The sequence below is a fragment of the Primulina huaijiensis genome, chromosome 11 (genome assembly GCF_012295235.1).
Source record: "Primulina huaijiensis isolate GDHJ02 chromosome 11, ASM1229523v2, whole genome shotgun sequence".
Taxonomy (NCBI): Eukaryota; Viridiplantae; Streptophyta; class Magnoliopsida; order Lamiales; family Gesneriaceae; genus Primulina; species Primulina huaijiensis.
Window position 1 is genome coordinate 21,216,000 of NC_133316.1, and position 24,227 is coordinate 21,240,226.

Consider the following 24,227-nt stretch of genomic DNA (forward strand, 5'->3'; position numbering starts at 1 on the left):
AATAATTTTAAAATTAATATATACATCATATCTATTTTAATCACTCCATTTTTTTCCAATTGTTTTTTGACCCAAATCGTGAACGACTCAAATAAACAAAACAAGAAGATCATAGTAAAAAACACACAAGCATTAAAGAGATTAATCAAAATCAAATCTGACGATGAGAAGAAACATAAAAATTAAATATGATGTTATGATTGCTGAATTTAATCGAAGAAAAATAAGCTGTTAAATAATATATGTTATTGAATAATTTGTGAAAAATTATGTTTCTACGTTCATTTGCAAATTTAGAATCAATATTCATAACGTACTTAAGTTCGTTATCCACGTGCAACGCACGTGTTTTGCTACTAGTTACTATATATATTTGACTTGAAGCTTTCTCAAGTAGTATCTCTTCTTCTGACCCTCAAAAGAGCTAGCTAGCTATTTTATTAGTAATAATTATATTGTATTAATTTTAATTTAATTAATATTTCAAAAATTATCTAATGGCGATTCCCTAACTGCTCCCTTTGAAAATTATGAACAAAGACACGATCTTTGGAACATTTCATTTGTTTAATTTTGCATTAAATCCGGATTAAACACGTGCATGCATGCAATCCATGATGGGAGATTTCAAATGCTCGAGTCTCTCAAGAAATGCGATTAGAGAGTTACGGATACTATAGTAAATAAATATTAATAGTCTTTTTAAGAAATGTTTTATGCATATAATTTTGTGAAATTTTGAATTGGTTTTAATATATATGAGATCTCTACTATGTTTTACGATAGAAGTGAGTTTAATATGATTATCAATTCATAAGTTATACTTCAATTTATATTAGGTCAATAGTAATTAAAGATTGATAAAATTTCAAAATTCTAAACTTTTTGATTATTAATATTTTCAAATAAAATAAATCATCCACCAAAATCAAAGTTAGTGTATCGATTTTTTTCTGCCTACTAAAGTAGAAAAAAGTGAGATCAAATTATTCATATTCTAAATTTTGCTCTATTCTCCATTAACATTTTGGCTCAAAATCCATGTGGGGGTGACGTTATTTTGGACCATTAAGAGAGGAAAATTCTAATTAAGCACAACTCTCAAAAAACTTTTTATATTTTTCATTAAAGAAAAATAAAAAACTAGAGAGATATAAATTATTAGTATTTCAAAGTGACATTTTGTAGTGTCCTCTAACACACTGCTACTGATTACTGCCTTTAAAAGCCCCTCCTCCATGCACACGCTCTTTCACCAATCCAACTTAAAAGAATCAGCCCTTTTTCAAACACTTGAAAACTTTTCCCATATTTCATCCAACTTTTCTCCTCGACTCGCCAAGAACAACATTCTGCAAAGAAGAAAGAAAACAGTGGATTTTGTTTGATTTTCATCTCTTGCAAGAATCATAATCATGTCACACCCAAAACCCTCCCCAGAAACTATACCCTTCCCTCTCTTTGAACCCATTCTCACTAACACGGGCTTCACATTGCTCCAACGCAACACAGCCGCGCTGTCTCAGCCGAATGAGCGTCGGGGCCGGAAGAAGCCTGCGGAACCGGGGCGGTACCTCGGAGTCAGGCGGCGTCCCTGGGGCCGATTCGCGGCGGAGATAAGGGACCCTACTACCAAGGAAAGACACTGGTTAGGGACTTTTGATACTGCACAGGAAGCGGCATTGGCTTATGATAGGGCGGCCCTCTCGATGAGAGGCACTCAAGCAAGAACAAATTTCATATACTCAGATCAAACAAACTATTTCCACTCCCTAAATGTGAGCCCTTTTGATCATAATCTTCAGAACCTTTTTCACCAATCATCATCCCGGAACAGACGATCTGAAGCCAACGCAAACCATTCCGCCCCCTGTACTCAGCCTGATGCCTGCAGCATGATCAATCATACAATCCAATCGGAAGCAGACGCATGTCATTCCCATGAAACTTCTTCACCACGTAATGATCATGATGAATACAGCACTGTCTTTAACCTCTCCACATCGGACTCAAATTCTGGATATCTAGATTGCATTGTTCCCAACAAGTACTTGAATCCTTCCAGCTCTTCCGAGGGACAAATAATAATCAGCCCGAACTTGAGTTTTTCATCCGGTAAGTCCAACATTAATCACCCGTGTGATGAAAGCTACAGCAATGCACTTCTTTCTGATGAATCCAGGATTGGAGATATTGAAACGATGGGATACTGGAATCTTGAAAACCCTGAAAACTTTTCAAACTGTGATGATCACATGGGTTATGGATTCCTGGACTGTGATCAAATACAGTCATGGGAGGGGTTGGGTTCCAACTGTGAGCTTTCAGCCATGATAAATAACCCTTTGTCAAATATGGGAGCTGATCACATGAATAATCCATTTATTGATTGTGAAAATAATCCAGTTTTTCCGATGACGAACATTCCAACCAGTACGAGTGCTGGTACTGAATCTGATGCACCAAGTGGTTGCTCGTCTATGTTTCCTTCTTTTGTGGACTTGGGCTACCCACTCTTTTGAGATTTGAAGGCATCGAGGGTTAATTAGTGAACGAGATTTTACATGTATAAGTTCTTGAAGTTGATATAATTTTCTCATCTTCTCATGTTATTACCATTGTATTTGTTAATCACTTTATTGTGTCAAAATTAAGTAGGGTTTTATCGATCAAGCTTGCTATAATATTATCATATGTGACATATCCTACCCTTGCAACCAGTTAATTAAATAACAACATTTTCTTACGTACATGCTATACTAATTTGTAGAATTAAGATCGTACAATTAATCTATGATCATCAACACATTTACAAGTGTCCCGGATCGATATATCATGCACATGAAATTTTAAAATGTATAACTTATTAAATTGAGGAACTTGTAGTTATCATATTAATTAACCATAAAATGTGGAACTTGATAGTATCTATTAACATAAATTTATATCTACGTAAATAACATTGAATAAGGATTTTCTTACAGGTTCCGACAATAAGTCATGAAGGGTTTTCTAATGCAATGTATTGCATTAGAATACGTACTTGTATCAGTAACATAATCCCATGGACAACTTCAGATGTAAATGAACAATAGTCAACAAATTCAAGATTTTCTATACAGTTTCATGTATTGGTCATAAATATATAGTCAGAAGTATTCAAGCAATTCAGACAATATAACTACATATCTTACATGAACAGGCATTATAAATTTGCCTTGTCATTCTCCAAGTTAATCGCATCGCTTCCACTGCAAAGCCCCAGACCCAGAAAGAGAACCAAAACAGATGCATGCCCATTCAATTTGGGATGATCTTTTAACGAAGAGATCAATGGACGAGAGAATAGCGAAGAAGGTTAAATCAACGTGGAAGTGGTGAGGAATGTATCTTTTCCTTTCTGAAAAAGATATCATAAACAGACACGACAAGATTAAAAAATGGAGCAGTGCTGACAAATGCCTAAAAGGAGGATGTTCGTTTTATTTGTTATTGAAGAGACTAGGTGAAAAGGATAAAAATATGGTCTTGCAAGATCTTTTGGGGGGTGTGATGACTTTATTTTCTAATGGAAATTGAAGTCCGGTGATCATATTATGAACACGGATGGATGTTGAAGTGGATTTGCACCAATAAATCACATCTGCTTTGTGACAGAGAAGATCGGACGAGTTGGCCCTTCTGTTTATCTTGATGTGCGAATCTCACCTCCCTGACTTGTGCTACCACTTGAAGAGATAGAACTCGTTCCAGATTGACGAACACTTGGTTGAGGAACATGCTCTGTTTTTGAGAACATTGAACCAACTGAGGCACTTGAACTGTTCATAGATGACATCTGTGCTGAAAAGGCATCTTGACTGAAACCAGAAAGTAATTCGGGCCTCAGGTCTGATGACGAAGATGATGGAGCCAGGGTTGCATTTGTTGATCCCACAGGGTAAGGTGCAACAGGCATATCAGTTAGAGAGGAAGCAGATGGACTATAACTCAAGGTTCTCATTGAGTGATCAAATTTGCACGAGGGGCCAAATTTGCAGACTCCATTTTGTGCGTAATGCAGACATGGTGGTGCTCCCTGAAAATGATGAGAGGAATACGAAAGGTAAGGTACAAGTCTCAGTAACGACCATACAACCGAATGGAATCACAAGTCCAAAATCGTAACCAAAGTTGAAGAAAATCGATGGACATGGGTACCCCACAACTCCAAGCTATGAAAAGCTATGAGCATATGCCTACTCAATCTCGGACGTTTGATAGAAAAATATCTAGAAACAAATCCAACCCTTCTAATTCTGGCACAAACTCATGCATCACCCAATCAAACTGTCCCACACAAATTTTACTCACCCGATTATTTGAAATGCTGACAGTTAATAGCAGTAAAAATATTTTCACCACTACTGTTGTAATCACTGTAATTCAATGACACCCAACTTTTCCCCCACAAGTAACAGTTACAGTTTTGTAAGCCAATACTTTCAATCAAGCAATAATTCATTCCACAGAGCCAGAAGAGGTCACAATTAACAGGTACTTACAAGCTTCAAATTACTAGCATCAAAAAATTTGCTATTTTATCCGGTAAAATAACCAAAGGAAATAAAGAAATGTTTCATTCCTCAAAGTTTCTGTTCTATATCAAGATACTTAAGTACTGATCTGTCAAGTTCTAAGGAATCAAGGAGAATTTGAATAATGTCCAAACCATAATGTTCTCGCTGGAAAAAGGCAAAATTGAATCTAAAAAAGCATAAAGAATCACGATGATTATATAATTATTTGCCAATTTAGAACTGAGCGATGCACTGATAGTATGTTATAATTGCACTCATAGCATGTTATACTTCGTTTAGAGCAGGTACTAGGTCAAAAAGAAGATGCCCATTTAAGGCTGTATGCAATAGAAAATTAAGAACACATTCATATATAATTATTGGTAAATTAGATTGACAAAAATAGAGCTAAATGCTTACTGGGCGTAGTGGTAGACCCATTGGACTTAGCATAAAACTTGTTTTTTGTGCACTCCACTCAGGTGGATGATGATATTTACAAGTAGATCCAAATTTACAGTCCCCTGTCCTCAAATAGTACTGGCATTCTGGTTGACCAGGCCTTTCTGGAAATGCATTTTCCTTTTGACTGCTACTTGAGGGACCAGCCGACGAAGTAACAGGAAGGTATGGTCCGGTGTATGTGGTTGCCTGAGGAGATAACTGGGTGATCCCATACATTGTGCCTGTACCGCCAGAGGGTTGGGTACTTGGGAAGCCCGCAGGGCTAATTGGCGCCTGTCCAATGCACTTCTACTAGTTAGCATGAAACATAAGCATTTAAAACCGTCGTAGTTAGAATGGAATAAAAGCATTTAAAACGGTCCTCAAGATAGGTAAACATGTGCTCAAGAAGGAAAAAAGAAGAGGCAAAAAGTTTCATCTACACTCACGGGGTAAGGTGTCCAACCAGAGACAGGAACAACTCCTGGAGGAAGGAGCACGGGACCATAACTTCCAGGAACATAAGAACCAGGAAGTATGGGTGGCCTGGCTACTGGCCAGTTGCCTGAAATTACCCCATATTGTTGAGAAGAATGAATAGGAGGCTGCAACGTTGGATAAACTGCAGGCGTGGGCACAGCTGCTGGAGCAGCCAAAGATCCTGGACCAGGGGTTCGCTCTGGCACTTGGATACCAACTGGTTGAGGATGATGATATTTACAGGTAACACCAAACTTGCAATGCCCTGTTTTAACATAATATGAACATTCCTTTTCTCCCTGCAGCAAAAACTCAACGAGACACCTGGATAGTTAGTGAAACATTATCTAAAATGAAATCATAAAAGACGGAACAAAAATATGAAAAAGCCAATATATTTCAAGGTGCCTAACCGGTCGCAAGGGATATCCATAAAAATTCAGTGTCACTGGACCTGAAGAACCAACTCCATGCCTTGGATGGTGATACTTGCAGGATGCACCAAATTTGCACATTCCCGTCCTCATGTAGTACTACAAATTTGGTGCAAATAGTGTTGGTATAAACTTCAGTATGAGTAGAATAATTACAATAAAATTCGTACGAAGGCGATCAACTTCTTTATTTGTTTTTAACAACTACAAATAAAATAACAAAAACAGAAAAATCTTAGGATGGAAACTTTTACATTACAAATCTAAAATAAGTAACAAAGGAATATGGCAGGTCATGCAGCCATAAGAAAGTAATAAGATATCCTCATTTTCATCATAAAAAAAGGGCCAACTCTAAATAATTGCCGATGGACCTTAGTCACGACAAGTTTCATTGACAGATTCTAGTTTGATCCAGCATGGTAAGGCCATAATAAATGTATGACGGCAACAAACTGATCAAATACGAGAGAAAATGTAGCAGGTATTTGTTTTTTATTCTGGCATATATTACAACAACGAAATCAATTTACAGGACAGGAAAGAGTAAACTTTTAAATTAAAAATAAATAAAGAACAAGAGTAACTTATGGACTTGCAAATAGGATCAAACGAAACAAGAGGATGATAATAGATAGCAAGAAGACGAAGAACCATTGATCAATAAAGAAAACTGTCAACCAAGAAAAGACAGGAACAGGATAACGATCTAAGCAACTGATATGTTTCCAACATAAAAAATATGATGTCGTGCCAACGTGCAGCATCCATAAATATAAAAATGACACAATGGACACAACCATGTGGTTGCTAATTTGATATACCACAATACCAACAAATCAAAAAAAGACGAATGCCCAACCAACCAGTAGAAACTCACCTTTCCAGAACCAACAAGAAGACAAATTTATAGTTAGGCAGCACAATAAAAGAAACTGAAATTCCCAAAACATCAAGCAACCATAAAAAACATCAAGTACAAAATGTAATACAGAGCACTTAGATGTATGTTCTATATCATTTAGCAGTTTACATATTGCACCAAATTTAAGTAAGTATATATCTGAATATATTTCAGCTTAGTTTCATAAACATGGTGATTTCAAAGCTGAAAACCAAAGGCAAACAATCGTAGACCTGACAGACAGGTTGCCCAAAGCGTTCTGGATGTTCACTTCCGCCAGCCCTCATAGTTCCCATTGCCTATAATTAGTAAAAAAACAAAATAAACAACATTTTATCGATTCATTTCATCGGTAGAATCTTATAATAAGTCAAAACCATCACAACCTCACTTAAACAAGAAATACTCCAGTTTTACTAAAATTACCACCAATTCCATACGAAATTCCACTATTCTACTCAATGAATGTGCACCAGAATAGAGTGATCATTATGATTTAAACGTTTTTCTCAATCTCATCTACTTCTGTTTCATCAAAATCAAAACAATATAAACACCTCTGAAACAAGAAAGACCGGTTGTGTACATTCATTGCCATAAATATTTCACTGGACGCCTACCATTAAAATCAATGCATACTTGAAACAGTTTTATCATTATCTATTTCAAGACTACAACTATAATCAAAGCAACACAGGAAAGACAACATTTTTACTAAAATTATCAACAAATCGGCACAAAACATCAATAAATTTCAATCTTAGAGACAATGATCACACAAACAGTGCATCAAAAAGTCAAAACAGAATCCTACAGCTCAAAAAAAAGCTGGGGATTTTACCACGCCACGATCACGGGGATGATTGAACCGACACCTATTGCCGTATCCACAGAATCCAGTCCTCAAGTAATAAATACAATCGGGATCATCAGGCCTCTCAGGGTACGATGGGGGCCCACCGCCAAGCCTCGATTGCCATATAGGTTCTGCATTCAAATATCAACCTCAACTCGTCAACATTACAAAAAAAATGCTCCATTTAGTAAAATGGAACTCAAATTCATATGAAATTCAAATGAAATGCAAATGTAACCCGCCTTCAAGCCCAGTTTCTCCTCCCGGCGCCACCCATTCCCCCACCGACTCCCCCGGTACCCCTTCCATTGCCTGGATTCCACTGTACCTTTCCATACGCAAACACACACTACCTCTAAAATATACAGGAAAAAAAGGTATAAATACACAAGTACAACACAAATATTTCGCAATGAAAGGAAGGAATTCACTGAGATAATGCAAGAACTTGGGTATATACACGAGTGTATAGATACAAATCACACAGAAGTGTGTGTGATTGTGTGAGAGAGAGGCGGTTTGATCGAATGGAATTCGATAGTTTTAGAGAGAGAAGGGGCTTTGGAAGTGATATTTTGGGTACTCACTTGCCTTTTATATATCTCACACACTGCGTGTGTGGTGTGTGTGTGTGTGTGATTTTTGTGCACTTTTTGTGTGTCCCCTTTTTTTTTTTTAATAAAATTAAAAAAAATTCCGTTTTCTTAAAAAATACTTTTCTTTTTTCATTGTTTGTTTGGTCAGTTTTATGACGCGCCAAATATGTGTACCTAACAGTAATCTCACGCATGATGGATGTCACTCGCTTACTCAATGGTGCGAAAAGACTGATTCGGCCTCCCTTGTTTTAATTTAATTTTGACCCTCGTATCTAATAACCCATATTTATTTTAATAATTTTTCACCGAGAATAAATTAAAACTATAAGATTTATATTTTTCTAAAGTAGGTTTTTTATGAGACGGTTTTACGAACTTTTATCTATGAGACGAGTCAATCTTACTGTATTCACAATAAAAAGTAATACTATTAGCGTAAAAAGTAATTTTTATGTTTTAATTTAATTTTGACCCATATATCTAATAATCCATGTTTATTTTTAAATTTTTTAAAATAAAAGCAATTACATAAAGTTGATTTATGTTAAATTCTCGAGATGTTACTCAAACTCGAATATGAAGAGTTTATTTACAAATAAATAATGATGATGTAGTAGAAGCAATTTTTGCAACCCAACAAAAATAACGATGAATAAAAAAAAATTCTCGAATTTGGTTACTCAAATACAAGAAATAAAAAGTTCGAGTTTGTCTCGAAAGAACATATGTTTAGAGGCGAGCTTCGAATAATTGTTCGTGAAATGTGATTCAACGACTGCTTGTGTGGGTTCAAGTCGATAATATTTTTGAAGGAATTTTTGATATAAAGCGTTTGATATGTGTACTGAATCGTATGCTTTTGAAGTAAATGATTTGCTTTGGAACAAGGTATCACTCTCGTGTTACTTTATTGGCGGAGGAAATGAATAAAAGATTTTTACATCCCATTCGAAATTTAGAAGATTCAATTGTACAACAAATTCTTTTGTGGCCCCATTAATAATAAAAGCCTATATTCCATGGTTTCATCTACATCGAATCTTTTTTTTTTTTAATATATGCATGTGATGATAATTCCTCATGTTACAAATTTGTGGGAAATTTGTGATTTTTTTTGGTCTTATATAAAATGCATTTTTTTATATGATTCTAATATTCTATGTTGTCAAATTTCAGTCTTAATCTGTTATATTTGTTTTTTTGTTTATGATTTTAGTCATTTTTCTAATATGATTTTAATGTAACACCGACGAAACGTTGACTTGTATAATGCTACATCAGCACTTCTAATTGAAATATACATGACTAAAACTGAATTTTGATATTATAAAATATCAAAATGACAAAGAAGCAAAAAAAATCCAGAGTCTTAAATTAAATTCAAATATTTTCTTCTTTCATTTGACTTTTTGAAACGCTTTTGAAATTATAAAATTGTACTAAAAACATAAACATTTATTATAATAAAAATAATTTTTCAGGAAATATATTATTATTATTTTTTAAAAAAAATTGATTTAGAACGTGAGTCATGATATTTCATTGGAGTACGATGTATGAGATTAAGTAATCTTAATAATTTTACCTGGATAATATAAACTATGTTTATTAATATATATTAGTAATATAATTACGCAACGTTAAATTTTACTGCCTATCATTATGATATAATACTTGTTAATATTTGTAAAAAATATGCATAGAATAATTTTAATTGATATTTATTTAGACATATTACTGAATAATAATAATAATAATAATGCTAATATTAATAAAGAATATATCTTCTCCGAATATGTCCATACGTTGTCAAGATATGGATGCTTTTGGAATTTAATTATATTTTTAATATGTAAATCGAAATAAAATACATTTGTCAATAAATATAATTTGTAAAATAACACAATAAATAATAATAATAATAATAATAATAATAATAATAATAATGTAGTATAATTTCATCACCATCATCATCATTGAATGCGAGCAGCGGCACATTGCCTTCTCTCTCTCGGAAAACCATGCATGCGTCGGCGCCTTGTATATTTTGTCATTATTGCTAGCATATCTTCGGGTCTTTCCTCCATTAATGCTTTAATTTAATTTAACTTAATTTAATCATACATACATACATACATACATACATTGACTATATTGATATATTAAACTAATAAAAAAATTACTTATAAGCTCGAGAAGGCTACATTAACTAATATGCAAGTTTTTGGGAATGATACATTTTTTGAGTTTATAATTTAACATTTATGCTCTAGTTGAAAGTCAGCGTATCAGAAAGAACGACCTAAAAAAAGCTATCATCGGAAAAAGTGAGATAAATTCGTCTAGAGTGGGTCGCCATAGACTTCGGCTGGTCAAGGGATCGGCAACGCTACAAATATCCTATATTGATATATTAAACTAATAAAAAAATTACTTATAAGCTCTAGAATGTTACATTATGATAAACTTGATGTTGATAATTTCAAATTCATTTATTTGTTTGGATGAATTCAAACAATTAATGAATTTTAAATTTCATAATCATATTGTTATCGTCCTCATAAAACTCGTATCATAATTGGGTAGCATAATTATTAATTAATCATATTGTTCTTGTTACGACACGTTTGGTTCAAACAATTAAACAAAAGTGGTTCATGTACTAAAGAATTAAGGTTAACATGTAATAATTTCAAATCCATGTATTTCAATTCTAATCTTTATCGTAAACAATCAAATCTTAAATACATTAACTACTTATTTACACATTAGTTATATAAAATACAATAGATTTCAAATGACATCATTATTAAATGAATTTTGAAATTCATCACATAATTGACATAAATACCATATAAACAAGAAACAAAATATTCTGAAGTTTATGATATCGCTTATCTAAATAACAAAAATACATTTCAACATATTTCCAAATGCAACCTAAAAGCTTTTTCTCCTCAAATATACAAAGAATAATGACTAATTAAACTCTACTCTGGTTTTTTATTTTCTTCCAAATTAAAAGCAAGATGGGTCCAGTTTATCTCGTCGGTGCTGCTTTGACTTTTCACTTGTGCTGGTGTCGTCTGAGCAGACGTTTTTGTAAACGCATTTAATATTATGCTTCTTAAATTTATTAAAATTTAAGGCAGTGNTATGAACACACATCCCGCGTTATCTGATCATGTCATTTTCTGAAATTTTGTCTTCTTTTTACATGTTTTTAAATTTGCGGGTAGGTGTTCAGTGTTCTTTGCTGTCAAAGTTCAATCTTAGTACAAATGATGTTGATGTGGTGTCAACATCAACGTTCTAGATCAAAACCATTAAAATTGTGAACAATTGAAAGATATATTACTAAGATTCGCATTTGACAATTTACAAAGAAGACCAAAACTGCAAAATAAGAAACATACTAGATGAAAAATTTCAATTTTCCCAACCTTTTTTTACATAATTATTGCAAAACTACTTACATTTATTTTTATCGTAGAAGATTTACAATTATATTTTTTCCCTTCATGTTTGAGCTACTCTTAAAAAGTATTTGAACCTGTACAGATGAGTTTTGAAAGATTTAGCAATTAATTAGTGACCAGACTTGCCTTTAACGCAGCCCAGCCCAGCCAAGCCCATAAGGCGCTGATTTAAAATTCCGTAGGAATAGGCTCTGGCCCAATGGGTTCTTTCCTTGTTTCATAATAATAATAATAAATATAAATAAAAAAATAATAAATGTCTAGTCTGTATTAGTAAAATAATTTATTCATTACAATTAATAAATTTTTTTATAAAAAAAATTATACTGGTAATTAATTTAATATAATATTTAAAATAGAGATGATTGTATTTGTATAGCTATGTTTAATATATTCTTTGGAAAGATAGTAAAATAATTTTAAATCTTAGGGACCATTGTAAAAAAGAAAAATATCTTAGGGATCAAATAGTGTAAACCGTCCAAGTCGAGGGACTTGGTCAACAAAATAATGAATTTCGCGGCTTCTCTATCTTTTTTTCCTCCGATTAATCAATCCTACGGCTCTTGTCAATCAATTTATATTTCCAAGACCAGTTTCTAATGTTTATCCTGATGTGACAAACGATTTTAGATGCTGCTATGCAGGTATAGGAGCACATTCCAGTCAAAATACTTTCTCCTTGCAAGCATTCATCTTTTTTATTTGCCTATAAAAGCAAGACACGGGTAATACTTTCTTCACTGTATCTTGACTTACATCAGCAAAGCAGAAGGTCGATAACAGTTCTTCTGTGTGATCTGATTCATTTTCTCATCTTTAGGAAATATCATCACTAAAAAATACAGAAGACACTGTCAAGAAAAACAACCACATCCCACCAGATGACCTCTGTATGCCAGTGGCAGGATCTTACATCTTAAAAATCATTTTATCTCCTTTTTTCAGGATCCTTTGAAATTTTTATCCTGATTTTTCCTACTGCCTAATTCTGAATTGGCTAATGCATCCATCATCGATCATCCAGGCTCAAATTCCTTCATAACTAATCACAAAATGTGTAGCAGCTTTGCTTATGATTCAGGTGAACTGTTGGATGAATCCATCCATATCCCCACCCCAGAAAGTATCCTACTTATTTATTTTATTTCTGTGAGAGGCGTTTACCATTGTCGAATAAAATGCTGACCTTCGACGTATAACTGCAGAATTGCACAGATACTAGATTCTGTTATCACGAGCTTATCATCCTGCAGTTTGCAAAAACCTTACTATTTATACTGAAAGACAGGGGTGCTTGGGTATCATCAAGAACCAAATGACGGCACTAATACCTGCTTAGTTTCATTAGTGAAATTGGGCTTCTGTTAATTCTTGAATCTTTATAAATAATTAAGTTGGTCTTCCTTATGTTGATTCTCCTTTCATTTTGAAGCAAGTAATTTATCACTGTAACTTTATCTTAAGTTTCGAGTAGTTAAATTTAGAGTTGTGCAAACATATGGAAGTGTGGCAAGTTTTGGCTCGATGGTGTCGCTGATCGAGATCTCACTAGTTGCTTTGAAATTGTTCAGATACGAGGGTATCGACCTTTACTCGACTCGTACCATGACCACGCAAAGTGCATTTATATCAACATCAAGTAAATAAAGGTTATAATTGAGGTTTACTCTTCCATAACTGCACTTTTACATGTCAACCAAGTTACCTAGAAAGTATCAATCACTACATGAACATTGTAGAACCAAAGCAATGGTAATACCAGAAATAAAACATTAAAGAAAGATTCGAATGATTCAATCATCCCTCTTTTTCCTTATTTTTTTCTTTTTCACTAAATTCTGTGCTGCCGATAATGTAAAGCAGACCACTAATATCGAGAAAACCCCAGTTTCGAATGACATTACTCGTTTTTCCAGCTGATTTAACTTAAAACCAGGCGATGAAAGACGAGGCATCCAATTGTATATATACGAACATGCCATCAATGAAATTATTGTTGCTGACTTTGTTTAACCACCACCCACAAGAAACCGAAAAATATCACCAAGGGAAATGATACCTTCTACACGTTTACTTCCAGCTTCCACAATAACAAGACGTCTAACGCCTGAACATGAAGAATTAACAGTAAAACAAGAAGCTAAGTGCTTAGGGTAATCTATAAATGCATAATAAAATAAAGGAATGTTCCATGAAAATATTTAGCAAGAGACGACAAGCAACCTGGAACCGATAATCTCTCCATCACCTTATGGAGAGGATCAGACCGCAAACACATGTGACACCTTTGGTTGGTGTACCCGTACGTCGAAAAGGGATCGTCTCTGTACTGCAATGCCTGTAATTCGAGAGCCGGAAGGTGATCATAATACCAAAGATCACCTGAATTATGCTACTAAAATATAGGGCAGTGATGAGCTTTATACGTGGAATTTCTAACTAAAAAAACTCGTTCAATACTATCCAGATCTAAAAGACAATTCAAGTGAAACAAAAGTTCGGAGATCTGGCTTCAGGTCTTCGCATTATCTGCGAACAAGCATTTTTACGAACTGCAGTGCATCCAGGAGCAAATCTAGCATCATATTAAAAAGGGAATACGTGGCCGCTTGCTGCAGTATGCATGTACTTGAGATAAGAAGTTCAACAAAGGGAATTTAGATGCCTAAAAAACCACTCAATGCATTATTATTTTTAAATCCTCTTAGTGCAATTAATTTTTTTTTCCTAAATCATCTCAGTGCAATTAATTTAATGTTATTTGTCGCAATTAATTTAATGTAAGAGTGTGATTATCACCATACCACGGCAAAAAAATTAAATTCTGTTGCCAGGTAGCTTCTTTCAATGAAGATCTAATTCAAATCCCATATATAGTTGAATATAAGGCTTCTACATTGCAAAAGCAGAAAGTGGCCTACGTAATAGAAGTACTCACCTGATGAATAGTTGTTTCTTCAAGATTAATATGCGTGTAAATTTTGTCCTTCGCCAAGGTAGTTATATCACTGGAGGAAAACAAGATACAAATAGATAGACAATTCATAAATGTTTTAAAAAATAAAATAAGCATGGACAACAGTTTGCATTACTAACCTTCTAGAATATACATCCAATAACGAGTCACTATCATCCACAATTGGTATCGAACTAACTTGGGCTGCGCAAGACAGGGACAGGGTGGAGTCATAGAGATATAACTGGAATCTTCCACTAATATATAACATAATAATAGATCACAAGGGATACTTTTTGTCATTCTCCGTACTTCACAAAATATCATACATACATTAAAGAACTCTAACGAAGTTATAATTTTTCTCAGGAAAAGCTGTATGGAGAGCCCACAAATTCGGTGACTAAACCATCTATAGCCAAGAGATATCATGTTTAGAGTTATAGATTAAATGAATCTTCTAGAACACCAGTTTGGAGCATTTTATAACCTTATAAAATTCGACTTAATTTTCAAGGCTAAGTATTCTGCCACAAGAAAATATTGAAAATTTTCCCACTAAGGTTGTGAAAGGAACACATTGTACATGGCTAGAAATTTATCATACCGTTGAACACAAAGGTTAAAGGATACTAATTATTATCAGAAGAGGCACATGCTAATAAAACGTAAATTTTATTATAAATTATTCTTTAGATTTTAAAGCAATAAGCACGATAAAGAAAATATTTGTATAAACTAATTTCGTATGTGATAAGAAAATGAAATTTTTCAGAAAAATGTCAGTTAGTTACCTTGAATTAATAAATTCAGTGCCGCACTAAGTGAAGCACTTGGTCTCAAGATAGCCAATGGCCGGCGATTTGGCTCTCCAATCTTGGGAACCCAGGTGCCCACAGGGATGGCACAGATTGGCATTTGGAGAACTGGTAATGAACTAGGGGAATGTTTAAAAAATCGACAAATACCTGTAAAACACCCCATGTTAGTATTGACAGGAATTCTATCATTTCCTGAACAGTAATATTCATATATACACGAAAGTACAAAGGCATGATTCGATATCCTCACATTTTAGTATTCCAGAAAGAGAAGCAAGATGTAAAAGATGTGGGTGTGATGCATTCTCCGAAGGAGAATGAATAATGGGAATTGTGGCAACACCATTTTGCAAAATCTTCAAGGCAATTTCCTTCAAACTGTCATCTGGTCCAGCCTGAAAACTCTCATTCATTAAATTAGCATAGAAGAATGGACTACATGCTAATTACAGGCTAAGGTATGTAACAAATGAATAAAATGCCAATGCTGGTTCAATGATTTACATGATCAGATAATCATGGCAATATCAGAACGACCACAAGCATGCCTGGACATGCTTTTAAGAATGATCAGATTAACTACCACAGGGATGTAAATGGCAAAAGTAGCATTTTTATTTATTCTTTATCGTAGGTATAATAAAAATCCATATACAACACAGATATCCAAACTTACTTGTATGAGTCGTCTTGAAACTGCACTCCCTTGCCCATTAAGTTGGCCATTGAGATATGACTTCGCATCTTTCCAAGCAGAAATAGTGTGTGTCTCAAGCTCTTCCTCAGTCAGGTTGGAACCGTGGCTGCCAAGCTGCCAACCACATCGAACACATCAAAGCAGCGCATGTAAAGGTTTGGAGCACATAACCAGCAAATATTATTCAAGTGAGCCTATCAATAAAGAAATTTAATAAAGCCAATTGAAAACGAGCCTCTTTATGCTTCAAGCAACTTAGAAAGCAAGACAAGGGTAGCACAAAAGCGGTTGTACTGAATCTTTAAGAGGTCCAAAAATGCATTTCAATGGAACATATTAACATCTCACCTTTTTAAATGAAAATTAAGAAAAGATTTATGCAAGAAATAAGTTCACCTCAACTGAAAAGCAAAAGGACTGGGGTAGGGAGTAAATTCAGGAATAGTAGAGGATACGGAAGTGAGTAATAATAATTTATATTCCTTATACTGAAGACGAGGTTTACACCTCTCTCATAATGAGAATAAAATCCAACGCACTGAGGACTCCAACAAATTTGCCTTTTGAGAAGTCCCATAAGGGCGCCATGGAGATTCCCTGGAAAGATATTGGTTGTTCAAAAGAGTTGTGTTTGCATCAAAATGAAAGTAACATAAAAAATTGTAATAAATAACAAAATACTAATATCACATGGGAAGATTTAACGAAGTACTCTTGATTCTATAAGCATACAGAAATGCATACGTGGAGGTACTTATTTTAGCAGACCTTGATAAGAAAACACAAACAGTCCCCATTCTTCGTCACAACTCATATTTCAAATCGAATACTTTAGGAACTTGAACATATTACAAGCAGATATCCTCATTTCATCTACTTACAACATTACGCTGTCTCGTGTTCTTAAAAAAATGATGGCAAAAAAGCTGATGATGCTAGAAGTGGTGACAATTATTTTGCAGGTAAAACACAAATCCTAACTTCGTAGCAATTATTATTGTCAAAAATACCTGCTCGTGCAGAATATGAAATGCTTGCTTTACAGGCAGTTCAACATCCAATGCAATAACCTGCAAGCGTGTAAAACAAATCAATATAAAAATTTAATGAAAAAGAAATAAATGTAAAATAATAGCATTAGGACAGACAAGGGTGGGGTCATCCAGACCTTTCCAGATTCAGGAAGTAACTCATAAGCCAGGTGTGTCGACATGAACACAGCTATACGATGCCGAGAAATCTCCAAATCTGCATCTGATATGCTTGGAAAGGGCTCAGGTGAATTACCATCTGACAGTCGAACCTGTTGATAGACATTTATTATGATGGGGCACTCCTGTAACTTTCAGCATGAATTGATCATGAGCCACCAATACCATGCAAACTGTGCTACATATTTGGAGGAGGGGTGGGTGTGCTGGTTTTACTTTGATGCTATGCTTAGTATGCTATATTATTGGAGATGGGTGTGGCCGATTTCACTAAGATGCCACACTGTAATATTCAAAATAGGAAGTGTTCAAACATTTTTTGTTCACCAAAACCATTTGGTCAAATCTGCAGTAATGACTGATCAAAATATATCCCAGTTTGAAAAATGGAAACTAATAAAGAAACCATCATTCTCAAGATTTTTCTATGCACACCCGACATGTAAAACTAAAAAAGGTAAGAACAATAGAAAAATCAGGAAGATATGCTCTTTATCAAATGAAAATGGGTATGAATAAATTATTTGTCCAAGATATCCAAACAATATTACAAACCTATATCTGCAAAAAATAGTAACTGGAAACAAGCATGAATGAAAGGAAAGATGTCAGCAGCAACTGCATACCACACGCTGAAAGGTCTCATTATCTACATCCATACTGGAACTGGGACCAGTGGGAGGTATTTGCGGGCTTAGAATTGCAGGAAGGTAATCAGATTCCCTAGCTAAGAGGACTGTATTCACGGTTCCAATGTTACTACTGACAAAAGGTCGTTGCTCATCATGTCTCCATTCCCCATCAACCACGAATTTGTACTGGAAATAAGCAACATTATATAATTTAAAATGCACAAGCAAACAAACAAATATGAAATTCATGGAAAATTGCAATTAATTAAAAAGCAATACGTGCAATCCCAATTTCAATGCAACAACTAGCTAAATAAATTCTTCAAAGAAGTACACATCTTTTCTTAGTTTACCCACTGAAAAAAAAATTCACGAGCAATTGTGTAAATCCGCACGGCAACAAAATTCGATCCACAAAGCCGAAGTACAGCACCAACCTGGTGAAAACCGGGCGGTAAGCTACAAACTGTCTGAAACACGGTTGGGCAACCCTCGACCGGAGTCATAGGCCATTGTGTCCACCTTTTGCAAAAATTACCATAAATTACAGAAATAGCTTAGCGCAGAACCCCACAAATGATGAGAAACAAATTAAATAACAATCATTCAAAAATTTTGAACGCTAATAAAATCTCACCCAGTAAATGAGCCGCTGATACACACAATTCTCCCACCATAACGCCACACGAAACGCGTGGGTATCAACACCATTCCACTTTCAGGCGCAAAATCCATGTTAATAGGATACATTAACTCCTAATTACTTCTAAAATTTCCCCAAAAAACAGCATCGGAATTTCAACAGCGAATAACAATTGATTGCAAATTCCAAGAGCACCGTTGAACCAAATCCCTCAAATTAAACGACAATGCCGAAATTCACCTTCAGAAGCACAATATGATGTAAAGCACCACTTTTTTGTTTTTAATCGACAAAGCCCCGACTATACGGAAATAGGTCTAAAAACGAAATCAAGAACGATAAAATCTAAGAACACTAGAGGAGGAAACAGCTAGTGAATGCAAGCACGAAGAATTAAAATGAGAACTTTATACATAAATCGAGAAGCATTTGATAAGTATAATTAGAGGATGAACCAGTGGGAATTTTTTTTGGCAGAGAATCAATTTATCCCTAACCCTAAAATCCCCGATTTTTTAAGGAAATTTTGTGTAAAAATTGTGAGTTGGGTCCCGCACCACATCAAAGTATAAGATTCCCCGATGTGTTGCCAAGTCAGCATTCTCTTCCTTCAGATTATTAATCGTCAGCCCCTTATATTATCACGGGTTCTCATTTGTTCCCCTGTACTATCGTAAATTCTTCCGTCCCCCTCATATTAACATGAATTCTTATTTTCCCCTATTATTGTCATGAATTCTCTTATTCACACCCCAAATGTACCATAATTAAGGGGTAATTTTTTTTAACTTCGATCAACTCTTTTTTAAAGAAAATAACATCCTCAAGTGTATTTGAGGACGTCATTTTCTTAAAAAAAGAATTGACCGATGTTATTTAACGAATTTATCTCATAATAATTAATTAGGAAAATATTTAGAAATCGAATAAATTCATTTTGGGAGAAAGTAGCTCCATTTTCTGGATATAATTTGACGGGAAAAAACCCAATAATTTCACAAATTATCAACGTAATTGGAGATAATAATTTATAATTAAGTAACTTAATCATTTCTTCTTTCAAATGATGAGAAAGTAATTTTTATCATGTCATTAGATAAATATGATTTCTTTATTTTTTTGAATAAAATTTAATTATGTTGCTAATTTATTTATTTTCAAAGTGCATCATGTCTATGTGTGTCGATGACAAATTTCATCGACTGATAGACTTGTAATTAAACTAGATTCCTTCTGTTATATTGATTCTCTTTTTAGTTTTTACAATCAACCTATAAGTGATGGAAATTCACTAATACATTAGAAATTTCTTTGTTTGAGCTTTGAATGAAAGTATGAAATCATATTCTCTATTGAGAGGTTATTCCAAATTTACATTTATTTCTCCTTAATATGGATTTGATTCGATCACATGGTACTGTTGAAATCCCAAGTTTGAAAAATGTATTGCGTAATTATCAAATCACAACCTTTTTTTTTTTTATAAAACATAAGTTTCCAAAAGTGAATCTTGAGTCCAACAGAATCCATCAAATCTCACTGTTTCGGTTTAAAGAAATTCAGTCAATTTGTTGTTAATTATGGTAACTATTACCTTTCCCAATCTTAACAAATGCTAAAGTTTGATCAAAGGAATTACTGAGCAGTCTCTGCCAAATACACATGCATCACTAAACCTCAGAAAGTGCAATAATTTGGACCCTCAATTTCTTTTGTAAATAAATAGACACAGTCGAAACTGGATAAATCACAATCTAGACAACATATGATCAACTAACTTCGATACAACTCAAAATCTTCACGCAATCAGTGGCTCCAATGTCAGTTTCCGATGTCAGAGTTGGCCATATTGATGATGTTCAAGAGTTGAGACAGGCTAAATCTTCACAAATTCCTGAAAGATTCATTCGGGATTTGACTGAAAGGCCAAATTTAGATAAGGCCATTCCCTCCACAAATAATAACATTCGTGTAGTCGATTTCTCAAAACTTTGCAAAGGAAATATAGATGAACTTTGTAGTGAGATTTTGAAGATCAAAATTTCTTGTGAAGAGTGGGGTTTTTCCAAGTACTGGCCTCGAACACTTGAATCTGACTCCTTTAAAAAACGCCAATACAGAATTGTTTTGTATCTATTTTCCTGCTTTGGTGTATGGAATATCATCTAATATTTGACCACCATTGATTTTCACTTCCCTTGCAGGTGATAAACCATGAAATTAAGCTAGATTTACTGGAAAAAATTGAAAAAGTGGCTATGGAATCGTTCTTGATGCCATTAGAGGAGAAACAGAATATCCAATGATTCCAGGGGCTGTTCAAGGATATGGCCAGGCTCTTGTCTTCTCAGAAAACCCGAAACTAGATTGGTGCAACACGTTTGCTCTTGGGTTGGAGCCTCATTACCTAAGAAACCCAAAATTATGGCCGACTAAGCCATCGAGTTTCAGGTAAAAAACTATCCAGAATTCTATTCATCCCAAGACCTATGGGAGTCTGCTTGTATTGTTCAAAACTAACACTTCAAGAATTTTACAGTGAAATTGTGGAGATATACTCCAGAGAAATAAGGAAACTTGTGCAAGAATTTACTCAAGTACATAGCTATTTGTCTTGGTTGCGAGGACGACCTTTTTGAAGAGATTTTTGGTGTGGCTGTGCAAGCAATAAGGATGAACTATTATTCAGCCTGCCTCAGACCAGAGCTTGTTTTAGGTTTAAGCCCACATTCTGATGGAAGTGCACTGACAGTTTTACAGCAAGGAAAGGGAAACTCAGTTGCCCTTCAAATACCACGAGACAACTCATGGATACCCGTTGAACCTATTCCAAATGCTCTGGTCATCATTATTGGTGATACCATTGAGGTATGGTATCAAGCTTTTTTACTTTTTCTGTTGCTGTTTCAACCCTTTCTTTCCCAAATTTTGAGGCATTGTAAGAACAAGTAAGCGCAGAATTCTCCATCAGTTTGTGGGATTTGACGGGATTGATCAATGCAAGAGTACAATTTGCATTTCTAGCAACTTGTATTAATCAGTGTTGCAAAGATGCGAAGAATCTTGTTTGTGAGCTTCTAACGGGGTGGGATGTGACAATCATATTAGAGCCAATCCTTGGATGCTATTCCTCTGCCAGGCGTTGTAGCAAAGCCAAAAATTCTTTTTTGAAGGTTGAATTCATAGGGAAAAATTTTAGGAGAAGAAATTATGCTATCACCCTTTATCTTATATGAAGATCACCCTTGCTGGCCTCGGTTCCTCCGCTGCCACTGCCCAAATTGTGAACAGGAATGACTCGATAGTGCTCGTCTGATAGCGGTAATCACAAAATCAGTTGCTAATTTTAGATCCAATGCAAAATAGGCATGATAGTCACCAACTAAAACTTAAACTTATGGCCACCCCATCATCAAAGTTGCACAAATTATGCCCCTGATTAACATTCTTTTTCAATCAAACCAGGTTCTAACAAATGGGAGATACAAGAGTGTGGAACACAGAGCAGTGACACATAAAGAAAAAGACAGGCTCTCAATTGTCACATTCTACGCTCCAAGTTATGAAATAGAGGTTGGGCCACTTCAACAACTCATAGACGACGAAAATCCTTGCATGCACAGAAGATACAACCATGGAGACTACAGCAAACATTATGTCATCAACAAGCTTGAGGGCAAGAAACTCTGGAATTTGCAAAAATCAGTCATTCATATACATCAGACTAAACCATAATGAATTAGGACATGCTTACGTAAATATCTTCTTTCAACTGTAGTTTAAGTGAAGTAACATATTTCATTAGTTATATGACATTCTTAGGACTTGTGAATAGTGTGCTGTGAAATGCAAGTTGTGTGATATGAAGTTTGATATGCAACTCAAGATTGATTAATTAAAGCTTTTTTCTTCTTCTATCTACCAAGCACATGGCTAGCCTGAGGCAAGAGCAAAATCTGGAGTTCGAACTTGCAAGCAAGAGTTTGTGAGACTATAAATAAGTTACTGATGATATTTTCTACTATTAATATAATATCAGTATGAATCCTTTAAAGCATAAAACTAACTACTTTTTGCTAGCTTTCAAAAGATGCTCCACAAGTCTCTGAATTTCCCTGATTCACTTGAACTAGAGGGAGGATTGCAGTGGCAATCACTTCCCCTAATTGTATTAAGTTTTAGTTTCGAATATGATATTTCGATAAACGAAAATATTAAGTTTTTTAACGAGATAAAATTTATCATTTAAAACACATAATCTACCCCACCCCACTAAATTTGAGTACTTCAATACCACAACCAAGTGCTAGTCTGTAAGATTCCAAGAGAAGTAGTCACATTTCACCTTCTGCACTACAAGATTCCAGTTATGGAAAGCAATATTTAGTCTAGGAGAATGAAAATGGAGAAAAATTGCATCAAGTTGGTTGTATAATGGATGTACCTGATATTAGGATCCTTGTAGGACTAGAGCTTGTCAACATATGTGGGCCAGTAGGCCACCAAAGTCGCTACTTTAATTAATGCCTTTGTGAGACTATAATATAAATGCAATTTTAACTGAATTTCCCATCTTTCTCCTCTTTGCTTTTCTCCTTAACTTTTTTAAAAAAACTTCTGAAGTTTGCTGTGTTTGAAGTTTCTTGCTATAGGTCTAAGTCTCAAAAATTCTTTTTGACTAGAATATATTATAATTTTTTGGTTTACAATCGTTTTAATAGCAATTATAAAGGATCTCAAACATACAAAACTTCGGTTCAAATCAAGCTTATTCCATCCAAATGTAATCTTAAAAAAATTATATGATAAGATAGGAAAAAGCATTATTTAGTCCTCACAGTATACTACTGAAACATTTTTTGTCCTAAATTTAGCAAATACTTTTCTCCCTGTAAACTATAGGAATCAATAGGCAGTTAGTATTCTCTCTTAATTTGATGGTTAAACATAACAATAATGACTAATTTCTTAATATCTTTTACAATTTTGACACCAAAAGTGTTACGCTAGAAACTAAAAAATAGTAAAGATGATGATGATAAAATAAGCCTCAATTATAAGTTATTATAATCGAATTTTTTTAATAATTTATATCTATTTTATTATATTTTTATATTATTTGTATGAACTAGAATTTGTAATAATTTTTAATTTCTCCATTTCGTGGAATAAATTTTTTTAAAAAAAAGCAACTAAATGTTTTTCCCCGTGTTGGTAAATGTGGGAATTTCACTAAAACCGACTCCTTTTAAAATTAACTTTTACATACTTTTTTAACACAGAATTTGTTGTATCATAAAACACTTTATGTAAGCATCTAAGCAATATTACGCGTTCCTGGGTGGGCAAAAAGGACCCAATTTAATGACTTTCAAATCCAAAGGGAAAAAAGTAAAAGAAAACAAATTAAAATAGTATAGAATTTGGCCAAGAAGGAGCTCGTACAAAAATCCATCAATGGAAGAGCATTTATCTTGGGAATAAGTGGAGACAAATGCAACCTAGAGGC

The 24,227-nt window shown here is 34.3% G+C and overlaps 3 protein-coding genes and 1 pseudogene across 4 annotated transcripts; 2 read left to right on the top strand and 2 right to left on the bottom strand.

The window, feature by feature from the left end:
* Positions 1-1,415: 1,415 nt before the first annotated feature.
* LOC140988476 (uncharacterized) lies at positions 1,416-2,522 on the top strand. Its single transcript, XM_073457484.1, has one exon. The coding sequence runs from the start codon at positions 1,416-1,418 to the stop codon at positions 2,520-2,522; it is 1,107 nt and encodes a 368-aa protein (XP_073313585.1).
* A 559-nt stretch (positions 2,523-3,081) lies between these two features.
* Positions 3,082-8,259, bottom strand: LOC140987889 (zinc finger CCCH domain-containing protein 34-like). 2 transcript variants are annotated; one of them, XM_073456615.1, is made up of 7 exons: positions 7,920-8,259; positions 7,663-7,808; positions 7,055-7,120; positions 5,897-6,016; positions 5,453-5,782; positions 4,980-5,309; positions 3,082-4,078 (listed from the first exon to the last, which is right to left on the bottom strand). In XM_073456615.1, the coding sequence occupies exons 1-7, from the start codon at positions 8,011-8,013 to the stop codon at positions 3,686-3,688; spliced, it is 1,479 nt and encodes a 492-aa protein (XP_073312716.1). In that variant the 5' UTR covers positions 8,014-8,259; the 3' UTR covers positions 3,082-3,685. The 2 variants fall into 2 exon arrangements, with proteins under 2 accessions (XP_073312716.1, XP_073312717.1); XM_073456616.1 differs by having other exon boundaries at positions 4,980-5,297; positions 7,920-8,258.
* A 5,143-nt stretch (positions 8,260-13,402) lies between these two features.
* Positions 13,403-19,252, bottom strand: LOC140987902 (sucrose nonfermenting 4-like protein). The gene is made up of 13 exons (XM_073456637.1): positions 18,713-19,252; positions 18,513-18,597; positions 18,070-18,261; positions 17,401-17,535; positions 17,243-17,302; positions 16,740-16,829; positions 16,212-16,346; positions 15,786-15,930; positions 15,509-15,682; positions 14,855-14,918; positions 14,697-14,766; positions 13,982-14,096; positions 13,403-13,865 (listed from the first exon to the last, which is right to left on the bottom strand). Exons 1-13 carry the CDS (start codon positions 18,823-18,825, stop codon positions 13,768-13,770), a joined length of 1,476 nt encoding a protein of 491 aa, XP_073312738.1. The 5' UTR covers positions 18,826-19,252; the 3' UTR covers positions 13,403-13,767.
* Positions 19,253-20,110: 858 nt separating this feature from the next.
* Positions 20,111-24,214, top strand: LOC140988477 (protein LATERAL BRANCHING OXIDOREDUCTASE 1-like; annotated as a pseudogene).
* Positions 24,215-24,227: the final 13 nt, after the last annotated feature.